At 42.9% G+C, this 20,810-nt stretch overlaps 1 protein-coding gene across 1 annotated transcript; it reads left to right on the top strand.

The window, feature by feature from the left end:
• Positions 1-1,694: 1,694 nt before the first annotated feature.
• LOC140122652 (cytochrome P450 2K1-like) lies at positions 1,695-16,660 on the top strand. Its single transcript, XM_072143754.1, has 10 exons — positions 1,695-1,810; positions 3,360-3,556; positions 3,645-3,807; positions 5,081-5,230; positions 6,921-7,081; positions 9,149-9,325; positions 9,936-10,077; positions 11,923-12,107; positions 13,270-13,411; positions 14,265-16,660. Exons 2-10 carry the CDS (start codon positions 3,377-3,379, stop codon positions 14,441-14,443), a joined length of 1,479 nt encoding a protein of 492 aa, XP_071999855.1. The 5' UTR covers positions 1,695-1,810; positions 3,360-3,376; the 3' UTR covers positions 14,444-16,660.
• The last annotated feature ends 4,150 nt before the right edge of the window (positions 16,661-20,810 follow it).

The following is a 20,810-nucleotide window of genomic DNA, read 5'->3' as shown; positions in this document are numbered from 1 at the left end:
TTTTTTGGGGATTTATATGTCTTGCACAGGTATTTAACAAGTCTCTGCACTGGGATTTTGGCGTACGCAATCGCGATCATTTTTTGGCGCATCGGCGCTGGCTTACATGCAACCCAATTTAGGGGGCATGCTGTTGGACGATGCGACTGATTCGGACTGAGCGTAGGATTTAACATTCAAATTGTGTCGCAAGCCCAAGCACTTTCGTTCACCACTAAAAAGATGGTGAACTCCGGTGAACCTGAGCGGGGAAGCACATGCAGGATATAGGTGTAAAAAGGCCTCTAGACCCTTCTTGAAGCTCTCTGCTGTCCCTACTGTTACCACCGCCTGAGGCAGGCTACTCCACAGATTGACAGTAAAAAAGCCCTGCCGCCTCTGGTGATTAAACCTTGTTTTCTCCAGACGGAGACTGTGCCCCTCGTCTTTTGATATGATTTAATCTGGAACAACTTACCACCATGTTTTTTGTATGCACCATTCATATATTTATATAAATTAATCATGCTCCCTCGTAGTCGTTCATTTTCCAGACTAAATAAATCTAGTTGTTTTAATCTTTCCTCATATCTGAGACCCTCCATACCCCTTATCATTTTTGTGGCTCTTTGTTGAAACATCTTCAGCTCCAGGACATCCTTATTACTGACCGGTGCGCAGAACTGGACAGCATATTCCAGGTGAGGCCGAACCAATGCCTTGTATAGTGGTAATATTACATCCCTGTTCCCAGAGTCCAGACCACTTTTGATACGTGACAAGATCTTGCTTGCTTTAGAAGCATCTGATTGACATTGTGCTGTTATTTCATTTATGATCTACTAGTACCCCCAGTTCCTTCTCAACAAGGGACTCTCCCAGATTTACTCCACCAAGGACATATGTGGCCTGTGGATTATTAGACCCCAGGTGCATAACCTTACATTCATCCACATTGAACCTAACAACACCCTGGAAACGATCCTTCAGCCAGTTTTCAATCCAATTGCAAATGATTTCTGCCAAACCACTAGACTTTATTTTACCCATCAGGCGTCTATGAGGGATAGTGCCCAATGTCTTAGCAAACTCCAAGAACACAATATCCACAGCAGCTCCTCTGTCCAGGGATCGGCTCACCTCTTCATAGAAGCAGATCAGGTTAGTCTGACAACTTCTATCCTTAGTAATCCCTCACTGGCTGTCACTTATTATACTATTTGATGTCACATACTCCAGTATATAGTCTTTTACTAACCCTTCCAATATTTTCCCCACAATGGAAGTTAAGCTTACAGGCCTGTAATTGCCTGGCGAAATTCTAGAGCCTTTTTTAAATATTGGCACCACATTCGCCTTGCGCCAGTCACATGGCACCGTACCAGACATTAGGGAATCCCTGAAGATTTTAGACAGCGGTGATCCTGACAGAATATGTTGTCATAGACTGTAAGCTTCTGTGCGCAGCGCCGCTCACTCCTATTTCTCCATATGACTATGTTTGTACTCTTTAATGTATTATTTTATATGTATGTTTTATACATGTACCCCATGTACCCCTTTGCTTTGTACAAGGCTACAGAATATGATGGCACTATATAAATAAAGATTATTATAATTGGTGTACCATTAACTGCCCCCTCCCTCCTGTAATCCTCACGCTGAGGATCTGGCCGCCTTACAAATACCTGTTTAATGTTTCACGGTTTACTGTTAGGCAATGTGAAGTAGAACTAGTCAACCAAGCTGGAGAGAAGAACCTGGGCCACCGACCATCCAGGATCTAACTAGAGATTAAAGGACAAATCTCACCGGCACCACCTGATTTGAGGTAAGATGGACCTATAGACGTAATGTTAATTTACAGTTGTATTCTCAAGCTCATTCAATATTTGGGCAGGTTTCTTCTCACCGACATTCCATATTAATATAGTAAAAAAAATACGTCTACCTGAAAATCATGCAAAATGCATAAAAGCATCACATTTCGCAAAAGTAGAAAATTAAGGTTGTGTGAAAATGAGCGAGCCAATCAGATTTAATATGTTCTGTATACACAAATCCATTCTTTTACAATCCATTCGGGAGTTTATAAATCTATCTAGTGAGTCTAGTGATACATATAGCGCAACCTTATCCACGATCTTTACATGGTACACCATCTCCAAAGTACATTTCATTTTTAACTCCAGAGGTGACTGTGACATCTACCTACCAGGTTTTAGGGTATATTGTATATTGTGGAAGGCTACCGTGAGATATGCCATGTCCATAGATAAGAGGTTCTACAGTACAACAAATATAACTTTTTAACAGAATATGCTTCCTCTTCTCTAGTCTCTAATATAGGGACATAACTACAAGAGTAGCAGCCATAGCAGCTGCTATGGGGTCTGCATTGTAAGGGGGCCCGGCTACCTGACCGGCCACACTAAAGAATGGAAGAGATGCACTGTTATATACATTTTATGCTGTGCATTGTACAGTGCATATATTCCACAGTACACAACCACAGATAGGAAATGTCAGGGGAGGGGGAGGGGATTGCAGGGCAGAAATATCTCATCTCTACTTTCTGCCGACTACTGACCCCATGTGATCAGCTGCCACTGATAAGAAAACTGTCTGACTTTGAGTAAATACTTGTGTATTAGTGCTGTGAATGTGTGTATATATAGATCTATGTGTGTATATTCTGTATATGTGTGTACATGGTGTAAGGTGTGTCTATATACTGTATATGTTTGTGTGTTTATGTAATGTATGTCTCTATATGGAACTGTATGTGTGTATGTATATGCTGTATTTGGGTATATACTGTATGTATGTGTGTTTATGCTGTATGTGTGTATATGTGTGTTGATAATGAGTACATTGTATGTATGTTGCATGTGTAATAGTACCATGTATGTATGTGTAAATACTGAATGTATACATGAGTGCAATGGGGGACATTTATTATACACCGGCGAATATGAAAAGTTGCCGGCGGCAGTGAGTGTGCCGGCACGGGTGGAGTAACGCCCCGGCCCACTCCTGGCCGGCCGCGTCCGCTGCCCGGTCAGCTGCCCCCCTTCGCGCCCCACTAGCAATAAGCTACCATTTGCGATTATTTCAGGGCCTCAGAGGTCCTGATAAATATGCCCCAATGTGTCTATGTGTATAAGAATGTATGAATGTGTCTGTATAATTGTAGAAAATGTATGAATGTGTATATAAATATATAGATGTGTGTGATTGTATAAACATGTGCGAGTGCACACATATGTATATTTTTGTAAGGGTAAAGGGAGTCCCCATTTAAAAGTCTGCTATGAGGCCCCGCCTCTCCTTGTTACTCCCCTGTTCTTATACTTATTTTACATTATTTTTTTTCATAGCCCCCTTCCCTGGCGCCATGTACATCTCCGACCCCATCACATTGGTTCTGTCTGTCATCTTGTTCCTCTTTGTTGCTCTGTTTCTCTTTGGACAAAAAAGAAGTGTTTATAATCTGCCCCCCGGACCTAGACCCCTGCCCATCATTGGGAATCTGCATATTCTAGACCTGGAGAGACCTTACCGGACATTACATAAGGTAACATTCAGATAATGTCCTGAAGGGAGGTTATTGGGCTCCATATTTCGTGCCTTGTTTTGTGCCTTTCACTTGCCTTGTTTTGCAGCTCTCTAAGAAATATGGACCTGTATACACCATACAATTAGGAGTGGAGAAGGTGGTGGTCCTGTGTGGATGTGATGCAGTGAAAGACGCCCTAGTCAATCATGCGGAAGAGTTTTCGGGGAGACATAAAATTCCAATTTTTCATAACACATTAAAAGGACACGGTAAGAATGATACAATAAGAAGCTAATGGTGATTGGTGTATCAACTCCTTTATCCAATCAATATCCAATAAAATTGCTTGGTTCAGTTTATGGGCCACCCCCAATAAAAGCTTCTCGAGAGGGGGAACTTTAGATTGAGATCTTTAAGATCATCCTTTGTAGCCCATTGCCCGGATTCAGATTTGGGAATATTTATCTCTTACTATATCTTGTTGATTTTTGTACAAATGTGCTTTAGGTGTAATTTTAAAGATAATAATTCCATCTCTAAAAGCAATTCATACTAGTGATTGATATCCTTAATTGCTTTCACATTCCCAACTATTTTGGTGGGTAGCACTTCTGCCTTGCAGCACTGGGGTCCTGGGTTCGAATCCCACCCAGGTCAACATCTGCAAAGAGTTTGTATGTTCTCTCTGTGTTTGCGTGGGTTTCCTCTGGGTCCTCCGGTTTCCTCCCACACTCCAAAACATACTGTTAAGTTGTTTAGATTGTGAGCCTCATGGGGACAGGGACCAATTTGCCATACTTTGTGCAGCGCTGCCTAATCTGTGTGTGCTATATAAAGAATTATTATTATTATTTTTTTTTTAGAAGCCTGCATCTCCGGTTGTATAGCACACCAAATAATAAAGTAGACTGTGTGAGGATGAGATTATTATCTTTAAAACAAAACCAGCATCATAGTTTTCAATGCTATAGAGCCCGAGATAGTGGCATCTGAATTAAGTGAAACTCATTACATGTGAACAGGTAAGGTTTAACATAGGGGGGGAAGCTTAAAATAATAATTCATACCCAACTTGGGTTGGATTGTAGTTTAGGGTTGCAAAATTTTCTAGAGGACGTTCTTGTGTCTACAAATTCCGAGGCCCAAAAGGTCAAAAATCAATGGCTGGAGTCAGACATTTTATCTCCTTCTCGCTTTATCTTGACTAGAGCTTAGACAATAAGACAGAAATAGTTTTGAACAAAGGGAAAAGTTTATACTTCCGAACCTCTGGTGGGAAAGTGAAAGCAAAATTTGAAAAACAGCCCCTAAATCGAGCCCTTTCCATCTTTAATTATCCACATTGAATTTATATTAAGTTCTTCAGATTGGAAATTTAAGGTCCTATAATAGAAGACTGGTTGGGTCCATTAGCTCTACGATGATTCCATAACCCAAACAACTTTATTCTTGAGAAGACTTGACTTCGATAACCATGGAAGAATGATGCTGTAGCCCACTGCCATATAACCCTCCCTCCCTCTTTATGTATCATACGCTCAGGCTTGATCTTTTCTTATGATGATAACTGGAAAGTGATGAGACGCTTCGCCCTGTCAACACTGCGAGACTTTGGAATGGGGAAGGTGACCATTGAAAACACCATTTCAGAAGAAAGTGACTTTTTGGTTCAGAAGTTCAGATCGTACAAAGGTTGGTGAGTGGTTTTGTTAGATTTTATTATGTTTATTACTCATTGTTTATATGCTCTGTTCCATTGATTTCAGTACAGTTGAAATTTTTCTGTAGCCCCTACCCAATATTCTAATTAGGCTCACTATTGCCAGGTGGGTGGTCCAAGATTTTGTCCTCCTAGACGTTGCTTTAGCTAATTTAATGATTAGGGCTACACCTATTTAGTGCTCAGTGGAAGGCATTACAGGCAGTCCCCGGGTTACATACAAGATGGGTTCCATAGGTTTGTTCTTAAGTTGAATTTGTATGTAAGTCGGACCTGTATATTTTATAATTGTAGTTTTAGACAATTTTTTTTTTTTTGCCCCAGTGACAATTTGAATTTAAAAATTTTTGGCTGTAATGGGATCAATAAAGCTTCATTACAGACACCGTACAGCTGATCATTGTAGTCTAGCAAGAGGACCTGGAGCGAGTGGTGAACCGGCGCCGTTATCACTCGTGAGGCAAAGATGTGCCAGAAGGTTTTCTTTATTGGATGATACACAGCTACGCGTTTCGGCTCCGTACCGGAGTCTTCGTCAGGCTTATCATGATAAGCCTGACGAAGACTCCGGTACGGAGCCGAAACGCGTAGCTGTGTATCATCCAATAAAGAAAACCTTCTGGCACATCTTTGCCTCACGAGTGATAACGGCGCCGGTTCACCACTCGCTCCAGGTCCTCTTGCTAGCCGCTCCCACGACAGCGCACCTCTGGTCCACGGATGTACGTGAGCATTTTTGACTGGCTGCCACACTCGTATCCATCCGACAAGCGTTATACCACATACCCCAGGTGAGAGTCTCCCCACTACCACCTGCCAACTCGATCTATATCACCCTCAACAATATCACACGAGGTGTGCGCTTTCTCTCTTTTTTTGCTATCCTATCCCTCTTGGGGGTTTTCGAGTGGCCACTCTACCCCCTTCCCAGGTCCTTCTATTCATTCATTGTAGTCTAGGACTATAGTAACATCCAGAGAGGTCACCAGAGGTCACAGGGGGCAGAGGGGTCCGTCTTTAACTAGTGGTCGTCTGTAAATGGGTGTCTTCAAGTAGGTGACCACCTGTATAACCTCAAGGAACTTGGGTTCTTTCATTTACTCTACCATATCTGTATAAAGTCGGTATGCTCCCTTTAAGAAGGTTTTGTTTTTTAAAAAATATTTGAGAATCAAAGTAATTTCTATCAAATTATTTCAATAGGTGAAGAAAGCCTGTAGTATCAAATAGAGCCCATGGACAGGTGCTATTTATGGAAAAAAATTGACCTGAACAACTAATACATGATCAAAATCCCAAACTCAACTGAAGTTCAAATGAAGCAAAGTCACAAACAAAAACCATACAACAAATCTAAATCTCATTAGAGGACACAAAATAAATTAAGACCCCCAGACCAGACCTCCGAGTTATTCTAGATCACCAATCCCTAAAAATGAATCCAGACACCAGAAGTTTATCTTTTGGGTCAGGTCGTCCTTAGATCTCAGACAGCCTCCTGATCCAGTGTGGTTGCACTCAGAGCTGTCAGAAGTGCTAAGAATGTGCATTGTTCCTTCCACAAGAACCTGATTCAGCATTTTTCTAAGGCTTCATGGTTGGCCATTGGCCATCTGTTGAGATGACACATCATGACCTTTGTTTTTCCCATTTTATTACTAGGTGAGCCATTTGATAACACGGTGATCATGAATGCTGCTGCGGCCAACGTAATAGTCTCCATTTTACTGAGTAAACGATTTGATTATGAAGATCCCACAATTGCGAAGCTCTTAAAATATAATAACGATAATGTCAAACTAATCGGAAGTCCAATGGGCATGGTGAGTAGATCCACTCCACAAAGGGATGGGGAATAACGTTGATGGACTATTCTTAGGACGTCCAATGTCAGACACTGGTTCTTTGGGTCTACCAAGTAAAATTATTCTTGGGCCCACCCTTCTTAAACCCCTAGAAAATAGACCCTGGCAGCCTCAATATTGGGGTCTTATGCCTGACCTATGCGTTCCTGTGCCTAGGCTGACCAAAAGATCTGGTCCAATCCAACACAAGCAATTTGTGATCAGACCTCAACTTTTCAGATGACGAAGCATCATTTACCTAACTCACGGCGTATAACTTACTGCCAAAAAATTCTGATAGCAATATATCTTCTGTAAACTTATTTCACCCCAATATCTCCGAAATATATACAAGATAATTGTGCAATACTGTAATGTGCCCCCATCTAAGTGCATTATATCCACTTGAAAAGAGTTCAAAGCACAGTGTCACATCCATCCTGGGGGCTGTAACTTGGTACATTGACGTTAATGAGCCGATTCATGTTACAGTATGAATACAGAAATAGAGTAAAAAAAAATCGCCAAAGTAAAAATAAAATTATTTTATAAAATGACTTTCTTTCAAGTTCTCTTCTTCTAGTTTGGGTTTGGCAAAACTTTGTCATTTTATACTAAACCTTAAAGGGCACCTACCACTACAAATCTACCTATAAAGGTAGATTGGGTGGTAGGTGGATCAATGGGACGTGAGGATAGCCCTTTTAAGGGCTAATCCTCACGTCCCTGCACTTTTTTAATAACTTTAATTTGGTATTTATTCAAATTTACTTATGCGGCTACCGGGGCGTGGAGTAGCCGCATATGAGATTACACGAGGCGGCTACTCCACGCCCCGGTAGCCACTTTATCCCTCCTACTCACCCATCTTCGGCGCGCAGCTCCGCGTAGCTGCGCGCCCTCGTCCGGCGATCCTGCCGTCTGCGCATGCGCAGAAGAGCAGGCCCGCGCCTGTTTCGGAGTTGTGACCGCGCAGGCGCGGGCCTGCTCTTCTGCGCATGCGCAGACGGCAGGATCGCCGGACGAGGGCGCGCAGCTACGCGGAGCTGCGCGCCGAAGATGGGTGAGTAGGAGGGGTAAAGTGGGTACCGGGGCGTGGAGTAGCCGCCTCATGTAATCTCATATGCGGCTACTCCACGCCCCGCTAGCCGCATAAGTAAATTTGAATAAATACCAAATTAAAGTTATTAAAAAAGTGCAGGGACGTGAGGATTAGCCCTTAAAGGGCTCTCCTCACGTCCCATTGATCCACCTACCACCCAATCTACCTTTATAGGTAGATTTGTGGTGGTAGGTGCCCTTTAAGGCTATCTGCTTGCATTGCAGATTCTCTGTGGATTTTATGAGCAAACTTTGGTTTCTAACCTCCCACTCACTTCTCCAGGACTTCTCTAGAGCTGCACTTATTCTCTGGAATGCACTGCCTCAAATCTATCAGGCTAACACCTAACTACCAAACTTTCAAATGTGCTCTATAAACCCATCTTTTCAGTCCTATCACATTCCCTTACTACTTGTAACTTTCACTTTCTATTCTTACTCCTCCTCTGGTTTCTCTGGAGACTAATGCTCCCTGGTTTCAGCGCATATTGCCATCCGCTGGTGACTGATTCATTCAGCGTTAGTTATCTATTTATTTCATTATTTTATCCCCTATATAATGGCTGGACCATAGAACAAGTCCTCCCCCCTTCATCCTCAGATTGTAAGCTCTTGTGAAGAGGACCCTCACTCTTATTGATCCCCCATAGCGCTGATGGCGCTATACAAATAAAGATTTATTGTTATTATATTGTCCACATGACAATCCGCATTGTGCACCAATAGCCGTAGTGCTTTCAGCCCGGTTGATTTGTTAGTGTGACTGTGCCTGAGTGCGGATATCTTACATTGGATGGGGATCCAGGCCGGTGCTCTCCTTCCTTTCCAACCAGCCCCTAGACACATGCAAACCCTTCCCCCAGCTGACTACTTGTACAATAGCCGACTTACCTCCATCATGCTCAGATGGATAGAAAGGAACCTGATTATTGTTTTCTGATGCAGCTGTATAATGCGTATCCATCTGTGATGCACTGGTGTTCGGGAATTCAAAGGAAGGTGGCCAAGAACGTAGAAGACATGCATGTGTTTCTTCGAGAGACTTTCACCAACCATAGGAAAGAGCTGGATGTGAATGACCAGAGAAATCTCATCGATACATTCCTGGTGAAACAGCAAGAGGTACTGAAACACTAACGGGGCGGAATTTGTCATCTGGCATGTGACAACTTACTGTGGGGACATTGAGCCAACTGTTGTGACTGGTGGCCATAACTTCTGCAGCCATCATTAAAAGTTAACGGTAAATGCAACAAAGATGGAGCTGATTGCTTTCTGCTCCATGCCCCTATTTAAACATAGTGCTGGTCAACTGATCACGACTAATCAAATAGCCTAATCGATAGCCTAACGATAGATAGTCCACCAACATCTACTATCCTGGTCAATCCCTAGACTGATCTCGGCACAGCAGGACAGTGGGGCATGCCTGCTAGCCCCCTGGTAGTATCTTTAATAAACCTCTCCAACTTTGAAGGATTTATGATGCTTAAATTGCCAGACCTCATAGCAGATCTAAGTGTTGTTATTGTAGCCTTTGAACCACCTAGTTTATAGGCCTGGTCAAAGATGTGACCACTGCCACCCCTATAGCTTTCAGGTAGCGGCGACATCTAGGCTTAGCATTTTACCTTATATCATGTTATGTACCTAAGGCTCTGTAGCAAATCTTGTTGTTTTTGAAAGCATCTTGATATCAATGTTCTGATCTCCAGCTTTATTTACATCTTAGGAAAAACCAAATCCTAAATTATACTTCACAAATGAAAACCTAACAATGCTGGTAAATGACCTATTTGCCGCTGGAATGGAAACAACCTCAACCACCCTGAGGTGGGGTCTTCTACTCATGATGAAATATCCAGAAATTCAAAGTAAGGAACAAGTCATTAAGACCAGAATGAGATATTCTTTAGTTCATGTCAGTTTGTTTGTTTGTTTGTTTTTTTGGGGGGAAGGGGGTTTCATTAAATGTGCAGAAGCCTCCCCTCACTACAAAAATTATCAGCATCCTCCCCTCATTCATGTCCAGCAGCCTCTCATCAATTAATTGTGCAGAAGTCTATTCATTAGTCATGAAATGTTCAGCAACTCAGCAACTTCCCCTCATTCATGAAATGACCAGCAGCCTCTGCTCACTAATTAAATGTGCAGCAGTCTCCCCTCACTTATTAAATGTGCAGCAGCTTCCCTTGACTAATTAAATGTACAGCAGCCTCCCCTCACTAATTAAATGTGCAGCAGCCTCCCCTCACTAATTAAATGTGCAGCAACTTCCCCTCATTTATGAAATGCCCAGCAGCCCCCCCTCACTAATTAAATGTGCAGCAGCCTTTCCTCACTAATTAAATGTGCAGCTGCTTCCCCTCACTAATTAAATGTTCAGCAACTTCCCCTCATCCATGAAATGCTCAGCAGCTCCCCCTCACTAATTAAATGTGCAGCAGCATTCCCTCACTAATTAAATGTGCAGCTGCTTCCCCTCACTAATTAAATGTTCAGCAACTTCCCCTCATCCATGAAATGCTCAGCAGCCTCCCCTCACTAATTAAATGTGCAGCTGCCTCCACTCACTAATTAAATGTGCAGCCGCCTCCACTCACTAATTAAATGTGCAGCAGCCTCCCCTCATTAATTAAATGTTCAGCAACTTCCCCTCATTCATGAAATGCGCAGCAGCCTCCCCTCACTAATTAAATGTTCAGCTGCCTCCACTCATTTATTAAATGTGCAGCCGCCTCCCCTCACTAATTAAATGTGCAGCCGCCTCCACTCACTAATTAAATGTGCAGCCGCCTCCCCTCACTAATTAAATGTACAGCAGTCTCTCCATTAGTCATTAAATGTACAACAGCCTCCCCTCATTCATGAAATGCCCAGCAGCCTCTTCTCAGTAATTAAAAGATTAGCAGCCTCCCTCATTTATGAATTTGGCATCACTTTCCACTAATTTATGAAAACTGCAGTAGCCTCCGAGCAGTCTTTATAATGTCTCCAATACTCTGCCCCATTCTTAATAATGCACCCACTCTGATCCAGTCTTTATGATGCCCCCACTCCTTTTTCCCCAATCTTTATAATGCCCCACTCTGCCTCAGTTTGTATAATATAAAAAAAATTAATAATCTCCTCACCTCCCTCCTTTACTCTGTCTTCAGTAGCTTGGTGTAATTGTGCAGGATAGTGATGTCACTAATCTGCGCCTCTTATACCAAGCAAGTCTCGGAGCTGCCTATTATAGCGGCAGAGGCTCCAACATGGTGGCTCTCTATTCCACCATTGTATTTAACTATATCTGTGTCCGGGGGGTATGCCGCCCCGCAGCTATAGAACTGTACCACTGAGCAGGACATTCGGACCCCGGGGGCCCATTCCACATATCTTTTGACCTAGCAATGCCCCTGTAAGACTAAAATTGATTTGCTTCCCCTCTTCCCACTGGCCCAGTCCCAGATGTGCTCAATTATTGTGACTCCACAGGTAGTCACACCATCAGAAGGCAATTTGTTGCTACACATAAAAAGCACATAAACCGCCTAAACATAGCCTGGAATTGTCACTAAAGAGAATATATCAAGTTTTCTATTCATGACACAACTGCAGATGGTGGCTGGTGGTCAGTGGCAGGATACCATTGGTGCCACTTCACCAAATCTGCTTCTTCTATGCAATTGAAAATGAAAAATAATTGATATTTTTTGTGTTTTTGTTGGAACTAGGTAAGGTCCAGAGTGAAATTGAGAAAGTTATTGGGTTGGCTGAGCCCAAAATAACCTATCGGAAACAGATGCCATATACCGATGCCGTCCTCCATGAGATACAACGATTTGGAAATATTCTTCCCACCAACCTATCTCACGCTACCACCCAAGATGTGAACTTCAGGGGATATCTTATTCCCAAAGTAAATTAAAAAAAAAGTTAGAAGCATTATTAGATCACTTGGGCAAAGTCTCTACAAGTATCAGCCTGTTCACATATGTAGCAATACATTTATCCCAAATTTTGGAATATGGAAAGTGGGTAAAAGCCATGGTTGTCATGGGAAGCCACAGAAAGGTTTTCAGCTTCTGGTTTCACCATTCCACTGAACTCACTGGAGCACATAGATAGTGTTCAAGCCCATCACATACCTGTAGCCAGTACAGAACCAGGACATTAAGGGGACATATTGACCCTACTAGCTTCTGAAAAACCCCATTGCCATGAGGTTGAGTTTAAAAGACACCTGTCATCAGGTCTCTGTCACTAGTCCTGTCACCTCTACCTGTTGGAGCAGCTCACAAGGATCCCATCCCAGCCTTTATCTAGTTATTTCATACATTATTCATTGTAAAATCATCTATTCTTTATCATGTAAATGAGGCTGGTCACATGGTCAGAGGCAGTGATGTCACCCCTGTTACCCCTCCTCTCTCCACCCCCTGCTCATGTCTGTGTTTATTGTATAGTAAAGCATTGCTAGTGTGTGTGCTGCATCTGCTGACATGCTGCATCCTCCTAATATACAGGTGAGAGACACAGACATCAGCTACACATGAATCTGACATGTTCTGCTATAACATGGCTGCCTGGAGCTGTTGTATCTCTCCTATACACACACACATGCACACACAGGCTGCAGGGGGCGTGGCCACCAGCACCAGGAAGCACATCATTACACAGCCTCACACCATTATACCGGCTGTCAGTCAAGCACTGGGGGTGTGGCTGTGCCTCCCACTCATGAATAAGGTGGACAGCTTGAATATGCTAATGCTTCATTGGACATTTCACAGGTCATTTGCATACAGCTTTAGGACCTCATTGCTTAGGTTTACAGGCATGTAGAGGGACAATGAAGGGATAGAGGCAATGCTCTCTAATGGCAGTTTATTAAAATATATTTAGTTTAGGGGGGTTATTTTGCATGACGGGTTCTCTTTAACTCCGATAAGAGTTGTCTTCGATGCTGTTCTATTATTTCTACCTAACTTCTAATTGATCCACATTGAGAATAGATTTAGGAAATTCATAACTTCAAGCTACACTGTAAATATGACTTCTACCAATATTCTAACCCCCAGGATACACAGGTGATCCCTTTGCTGACCTCGGTTCTCAATGACAAGGAACATTTCATAAAAGCTGATGAGTTTTATCCGGAACACTTTCTGGATTCCAGTGGAAATTTTGTAAGGAAAGACGCTTTCATGCCCTTCTCAGCTGGTGAGTAGTCTTCTTGTGAGATGTCTTCTTTAAAGATTATCCATCATTTAAGATGATTTTTGATATTGTGTGTGGTGGTATGGGATGGGGGAACTTGGGAACATTTTTGTAATATACATCAGAAATTCTCCTTAGTTTGTCAAGAAGGTGCCCCATAGTTACAATGTTACTCCTTCTTTGATATGGCAAATCTGTCTACAAGATTGAAGACTCTCTCTCTCCACTACTGATTGTTACACAGATGTGAGTGTAAATGCTTTCTGCTTTGTGTAGTATTTTCAAAGATCAAGCTGAAAGTGTTGGGGATAATCCTCCCATCTCAAAGCTGTGTAACCAAACACAGAATAAGATGTGAGCTAATGCAGCCTCCAAAGAGACACACTGTACGGGCAGAAATACGCATCTGTATGGGAGGGAGGAGCTTGATTTTTTTAAATAAACTAATCAGAATTTGTTAATTAAGTATATTAGAAAAACATTCACTACATGAATTAAAACATGTAGTAGTGCAGTCAAGATTTCTCAAGCAACATGCTATGGAGGATAGCTGGAGGCTTGTTTTCCACAATATTGTATACAATTTATGACCAGGGGCCCATAGATGGTATATAAAGATAACCAAAGGGGGAAGTTATCAGCAGAATTTACACTTATCAACCTTATGAAAATTACTTTCAATTATGAAGTGTATAGTATCGGCTAGTTGTATCCAAATGTGTTCCCGTCAATCTTCATTGAATCCACTCTCGTAATATTGTATCATTGTGTCAAAAGTGTGGTAAAATTATTCAGGTTACACATGATCTTGTGTCTCTAGAAAAAAAGACCAATCTTGTATATTTTACTGTTGTAGGTAAGAGAAGTTGTGCTGGAGAGAGCTTGGCCAAAATGGAGCTGTTCATTTTCTTCACCAGACTTCTGCAGAACTTCATGTTCAAGGCTCCTCCTGGGGCTACACTAGACCTCAGCCCTAGCCTCGGATTCACCTGTGCACCACTGCCCCATAAGATATGTGCCATACCCCGTACATAGAGAGTCTATACCTCTTCTTTTACTTCACTAACTCTAATCTGGAATAATTATATGTGCAGTAAGTCTACAAAGGACCATATCTTTGTTGGTGGATGGTAGATTTGATGTCTTTATGAAGACATTTTTTTAATGTATTGGAAGGTACATTGATGGCCTCCTAACCCAGATGAAGTTCATAGGTAGAAAGGCTTCAATATTCTATGTTATCTATGTGCGTATAACCGTTCCCTTTACAATCTCTTCTACCCACTTATATCACAATCTATGCCGATGCCTACCTGTATATTAAAGTCCTCATTACCTTTCTCACAACTACAATCTTCTCTTTGGTGGTGATGATAACTTGCCTAACCTTGGGTTCTCTAATGAAACGCCACTATTACATCTGCCTTCTGTTACCAATTTATTGCCACCACAACATGTAACCACTTTAACCTTCCTCCTACAGTCTCTCTCTTTCTGTCCTGTATGCAAAAATACTCAACAACCTCTTTATCTCTCAAATACTCTACTTCGGGGGTCTAACCAAAACATGTATAACACCATCCGACACGCAATCCTCAGCCTTAAGCGGGCCTCAACTTGACCTGTACTCCCTAGCACAGTGGCGGCGAACCTATGGCACGGGTGCCAGAGGTGGCACTCAGAGCCCTCTATATGGGCACCCTTGCCATCACCCCAGGGCAGGGTTCGCCATACAGGACTCAAGGCCTCTTGCAGGCAGCCCAGGACCCTAGAAGGAAGCTACAATGATAATCAAAACTTCTTCTCCTTCTTTCTAGTGAATTGGTGTCCTCAAGTGCCAAACCTGTGACACGGCAGGTAGTAATAAGTTACTGCTTGAATTGTTGCATTGGCACTGTGCGAAAAATACGTGGGTTTAGGTTGTAGATTGGGCACTCGGTGTCTGAAAGGTTTGCCATCACTGCCCTAGCACCACCACCCTCCCCCATTCCTTGATAATTGCTACTTGAAACCAATTCCACATTTACCCTTCCATTCCTTCACAAATTTTAAAGTGTATTTGACAAAGTGCGTCTTTCCTCTCTCTTACCTTCAAGTGACTGCCAACTACCAACCCCAGGGACTTGACACAGCCCTTATTGACCACTATTCATCTCCTTTAACAAGACCTCCTCTTAAAAGAACCCCATTATAACATCTCATTCAGCTAGCTACTTAAAAAACTCCTCTCACTTACTTCCTCCATTGGCCTCTCACAATGGTCCTCCTTGCCCACCCACTGCCCCAAGTGGGACATAGAGAACAGAAGCTGGTGAAAATCAGATCTAACCTATCTAACCTGTCAAAAACTACTCTTATATCTGACCAAAACTTGCTTTTCTACCCCTTTTCCCTTAATCATTCCTGTACTCCCTCAAACTTCTTGATACCCACAAACTCTGACACTCTGATGACTCTCAACCATATCTTTATTCAAGGAGGCAGAAGCTGCTGCTGCCACCTTCTACAACACCACTGCTACCTCAGTGCTTCGCTCTGGAGCCCCTCACTCTCACTACAACTAAGCAAATCGACAATCAACTCTGGCACTCAAAATTGGGTTCAGAGTACTCACCATTACACGATACAACTCTGGCACTCAAAACTATTTAAAAAAATTGGTCAAAGGGCCAGGATTGTAGAACAGAGGTGGAAGAAAACCCTCTCCAAGAAAGCCCTTCGCTCATACAATTTTTGCTTCTTCATCATAGTTTATACTTCCTATAACACAGCCCCAGTCAATTCTATTTTTATCTTTACCCTACTCCTTTACCCTACTTCATCACAGCTAATATACTAACCATGACTTTAAGAGCTGTCCACAACCTGTCCCCTTTATACATCTGAAGTAATCTCCTAACACCTTCTAACAACATCTCTAAAACCGTCTTCTTTGCTCTTCTACTATCCGCTCCTCTGACACCATCTCCAGGACTTCTCCCGTGCTTCCCCTATACTCTGGAATTCTCTACCAAAATATGTCACTGTCCTCCAGCTTCCAAACCTTTTAAAAGTACCCGGAAAACCCTAAGACACACAATAACCCCATCTGCCCTCCCATATAGATAGTGCTCCCTCATGGGCAGGAGCTTCCATTCACCTGTGCCAGTTCATTTTATTTTTTGTCTATTATAAACTTCCTTTTGAGAATGAAATGTAAAAACCATTGGTTTAGTTCTGCTCTGGAAATAAAGACTACTATGGTTATCCGAATTTGCATCTGTCTAGAAAATTCAGTTATGAAGAGATTCTGCACTGAAAGAAAACCAAGTAAACATCTTTCAAGCCAATGGGGCTTCTTTACTAAGGGTAAAGCTGCAGCTGCACTTTCATCGGATTTTTCGTCGTTTTTGGGTTTTGCACGGCTGTGACAGGTATTTAACAGGGGATTGTGCCGCAAGCAATCTGATTGTGGCGCAGCTGCGCTGCTTTCATGCAACAGAAATTGGGGGGGCCGGCCCTCGGACGATCCGACTGATTTGGACTGAGCGCAGGATTTAACTTTCAAATTGTGTCGCAAGACAAACACTTACATGCACCAGGAAAAAGAAGGTGAACTCCGGTGGACCTGAGCAGGGAAGCGACACATGCAGGATATCGGGAACAGGAATCGCGGCACAATGCATTATTATTGGACAATGCATTTTCAGTGACCTCCTCCGGATGGGAAATTAAATGTGCCCAAATATCTTCCCAAAAAGTTTTTTTTTTAACAACATCTTTCTGGACACTTCTTAAAGGACACCGGTCAACTATGAAAAAAAAAGGACTAGCTGTGAAAACTATTGAAAGACTCCCTATCCCTCTTCAAATTATCTTTCTGTCAAAATCATAACTTTAGTGGAACATACCGAAAAGCTGTGCCACACTGCGCCACATATCAGTGCAACCTAAATCCTGGCAGTCCAGCATATTCAAGATACTGGTGCAGTGATGGGGCCTTAATGTGAGGGGGAGATGCGGGGACACAATATGAGGGGGAGATGTAAGAGGTTTTACCTTATTGCATTTTAAAATGAGATTCAAGCGCACCGTAAAACACAATTCATTCATTCATGGAGGGGTTAGTCCAGATGCACTTGAAATGCATTTTAAAATGCGATTCAATCGCATCTTGTGAACATGGTCATAGGCTGCATTCACTTTTATGTGTTTACATTGGGTTTTCAAATACATTGTAAGCACAACGGGAAAATGCAACTTAAAATGTGTGTTTTTAGCATTATTGACACCGATGTTATTTGTGAAGTGCACAATGGGGCAGATTTACTTACCCGATCCATTCACGATCCAGCGGCGCATTCTCTGCGGAGGATTCGGTTTCTGCCGGGATTCACTAAGGCAGTTCCTCCGATGTCCACCAGGTGGCGCTGCTGCGCTGAAGTCAGCCGAGGTCCGCCAGAGTTCACAATCCATTGCTGGATTGCAGGTAAGCGCCTGTCCAGCGCCATTTTTTTTTTAAAATGCGGCGTTTTTTCCAAATCCGTCGGGTTTTCATACAGCCACGCCCCCCCCCCCGATTTCCATCGCGTGCATGCCGGTGCCGATGCGCCACAATCCGATCGCGTGCGCCAAAATCCCGGGGCAATACAGGGAAAATCGGCGCAAAACGGAAAAATTCAGGTAACACGTCAGGAAAATGCGAATCGGGCCCTTAGTAAATGCATTGGGGCACATTTACTTACCCGGTCCCGTACAATCCCCGAGGTGCGTTGTCTGGCGCGATTCATCAAGATCATGTGCCCAATATCCTGCATGTGTCGCTTCCCCGCTTAGGTCCCCGGAGTTCATCTTCTTCTTCCCGGTGTATGTGAGTGCATTGTCTTGCGACACAATTTGAGATGTTAAATCCCGCACGTTGTTTAAATCCGTGGGTTCGTCCACCGACCCGCCCTTCGCTTTGTGACGCGAGAAAGCCAGCGCCAATCCAGCAAAATCCGATTGCGTGCGACAAAAAGCCCTTCTAATTGCGACGCACATCGGAAATCATCGGACTGCGGACCCCTAGTAAATGGGCCCCATGGTATGAATGTGGTCTAAGAGTGTACAGGTAATATTTCCGTGTAGCATTTGGGAGGCCCCCAGAATCAATTTTACTTCCGCGTCCTAGGACCCCCAGGCCGACCCTGCATAAGAACACTAGTCTTGTCCCACTATCTGCCCCTCCATCTTCTTTCTATGACACCGCCAGAGATAGACGGGCGATCTGTCACTCCAAAGTCACTACATTAATGAGTTTAATGAGTTATGGACATGACCTATGTAAATACGATAAGAGTCCAGCAGAACAATCTACTACAATGTGAAGATGTTAATTCAATACACAGTTAAGTCTGGTAATGTGAGAAAATAATTCCATGATACAGAAGCTCAAGTTCACAGAGAGGTGACAAATTGTTGTAATGCTTTGTCTTTGTCTTGGTCCTAATCCCCTATTATCAGATAGGACTGAGCTCTGGGCGCGGTTCTATAATGTGTATATAAGCCTTAAATCTATTCCGTACAACAAGAAATCCTCAAGATAAGAAAATCATGGCTTCTGAAAACAAGGGTGTAACTAAGAAAGGCAGGGCCCCATAGCAGACTTCTGAATGGGGCCCCCACCCGCTCAGAAAATATACATATTTGTATACTCCCTTACACACATACACAAATGTATACACACATTTATGCACTTACACAGATCTGTCCCAGTAGCTGCTGAGCACATAAGGGAAGTACCTGGCAGAGATTTAATTGGAGATGAGAGATTCCTAGTCCTGTAGTTACCGTCCCCAGTCGGAGCTACCGATTCATGCTGTATACTGTGGAAGATGTGCACTGCTATTTACAAATTATGCTGTACAATGTGCAGTCTAATATCTATATAAAGGTGCACATCCTCCATTCTTTAGTGTGTCAGGTTGGGGCCCCCTAACACTGTGGGCCTCATAGCTGCTGCTACAGCTGCTGCCACTGTAGTTACGCCCTTGTCTGGGAACCAGTACTAGGTCAAGGATGGAAAAATGTGTTTATATGTGATCAGTGTAGACCAGAAGTTGGACCTTGAGCTGCCACCCAGAGAGTCCACATCTGTCATCAGTTCTGACCATAGAAAGTTGCAACCACTGTTATGTATTGCACCTGGAGATGTATAATCTTTAGTCATGAGTAGAACCGCGGAACTGTTAAAATTTGGTCTATCTTAAGCGAACCAATATATGTTTGGGTTTTGGAGCAAATCCAGACACCCATCCCTCCCCTCTGCAGTAAGACCCAGCCAGCACCTATTGCATGTGTTAATTGTTCAAATGCCTCTGGCAAAGTTGTAAGCCGCACCCAAACCTGCAATGTTTGTTATGTTCAGGTCCGCTCAACGCTAGTAATCAAACCTGTGTGTTGTTAGTAGCAGCAAGACTGTGAAGTACGGGTTTATATTCCAGGATTGTAGCTTTACAGTGCACTGGGGGCGTGTCTTCACACTGCTGTGCTCTTTGCATTGAGCGACTCCGAATCCCCTCCCATCTGGTTGAATATTACTGTAGTTACAACATAACATCATTGATAACTCCTCCCAATAATTTGTATCATCAGGTTGTTACATTTATGAAGACTCATTTTGAATCTTTTGAATGTTATGCAAAAATCGACTTTGTTTTCAGGAACGACCAATCCTATAACCTCGTGTCACCTCTGTGGACTTTTCTCTATCTCTCTTCTTGTTTGTCTTGGCAACATCAGTTAGTCCCATTAAACCATTTATTTCAGGCACAAAGTCAATGATTAACTTTTAGTTTTAATGATCCTGGACATGTTTTAATTAACCAGAAGAAATTTGTAAAATATTTCAATCCAGATTTTATATTTCAATTAATTTCACTGGAATATGGACCAACCAGCAAGTACCCTATCAGAAAAAAATCAATTGTATCTGCGTCTTTAAGAGACAGATGTAATTGCCTGAGAAAGTGGCGCAGCACACACACTACTGCCTGCGCTCTCTCGGACACAGTTAGAGCACATCATCAGGCCGCCTGCGTCTTTCCATGGATATCCCCAACAGGAGAGTAATTTTTATTATTGGCCACATACTTTATATTACTTAAGTAACAGGCGCCCATTAAACAAATGAAATGGGGGGTTGTTGAAGGTGGAAATGAAGGACTGTATGTAAGTCCGTAAGCCGAGATCCCTAATTTTACCACCAAAAACTGGGAAAACCTATTGACTGGAGTATAAGCCGAGGGTGGGAAATGGATTGGTCACAGCCCCCTATAGTATATAGCCAGCCAGCCCACTGTAGTATATAGCCAGCCAGCCCCCTGTAACATATAGTCTGCCAGCCCCAGTAGTATATAGCCAGCCAGCCCTATGTAGTATATAG

Source organism: Engystomops pustulosus, chromosome 3, assembly GCF_040894005.1.
Source record: "Engystomops pustulosus chromosome 3, aEngPut4.maternal, whole genome shotgun sequence".
NCBI classification, from domain to species: domain Eukaryota; kingdom Metazoa; phylum Chordata; class Amphibia; order Anura; family Leptodactylidae; genus Engystomops; species Engystomops pustulosus.
The sequence above is the reverse complement of the archived record's forward strand: the minus strand, read 5'-3'. Positions and strand labels throughout refer to the sequence as shown.

Excerpts from the sequence above, each read along its gene's own strand:
- LOC140122652 (XM_072143754.1), top strand. The coding sequence starts at position 3,377 with ATGTACATCTCCGACCCCATCACATTGGTTCTGTCTGTCATCTTGTTC. Across the intron at positions 7,082-9,148 it reads TCGGAAGTCCAATGGGCATG|CTGTATAATGCGTATCCATC; the intron begins GTGAGTAGATCC and ends TTTCTGATGCAG. Across the intron at positions 13,412-14,264 it reads TTTCATGCCCTTCTCAGCTG|GTAAGAGAAGTTGTGCTGGA; the intron begins GTGAGTAGTCTT and ends TTACTGTTGTAG.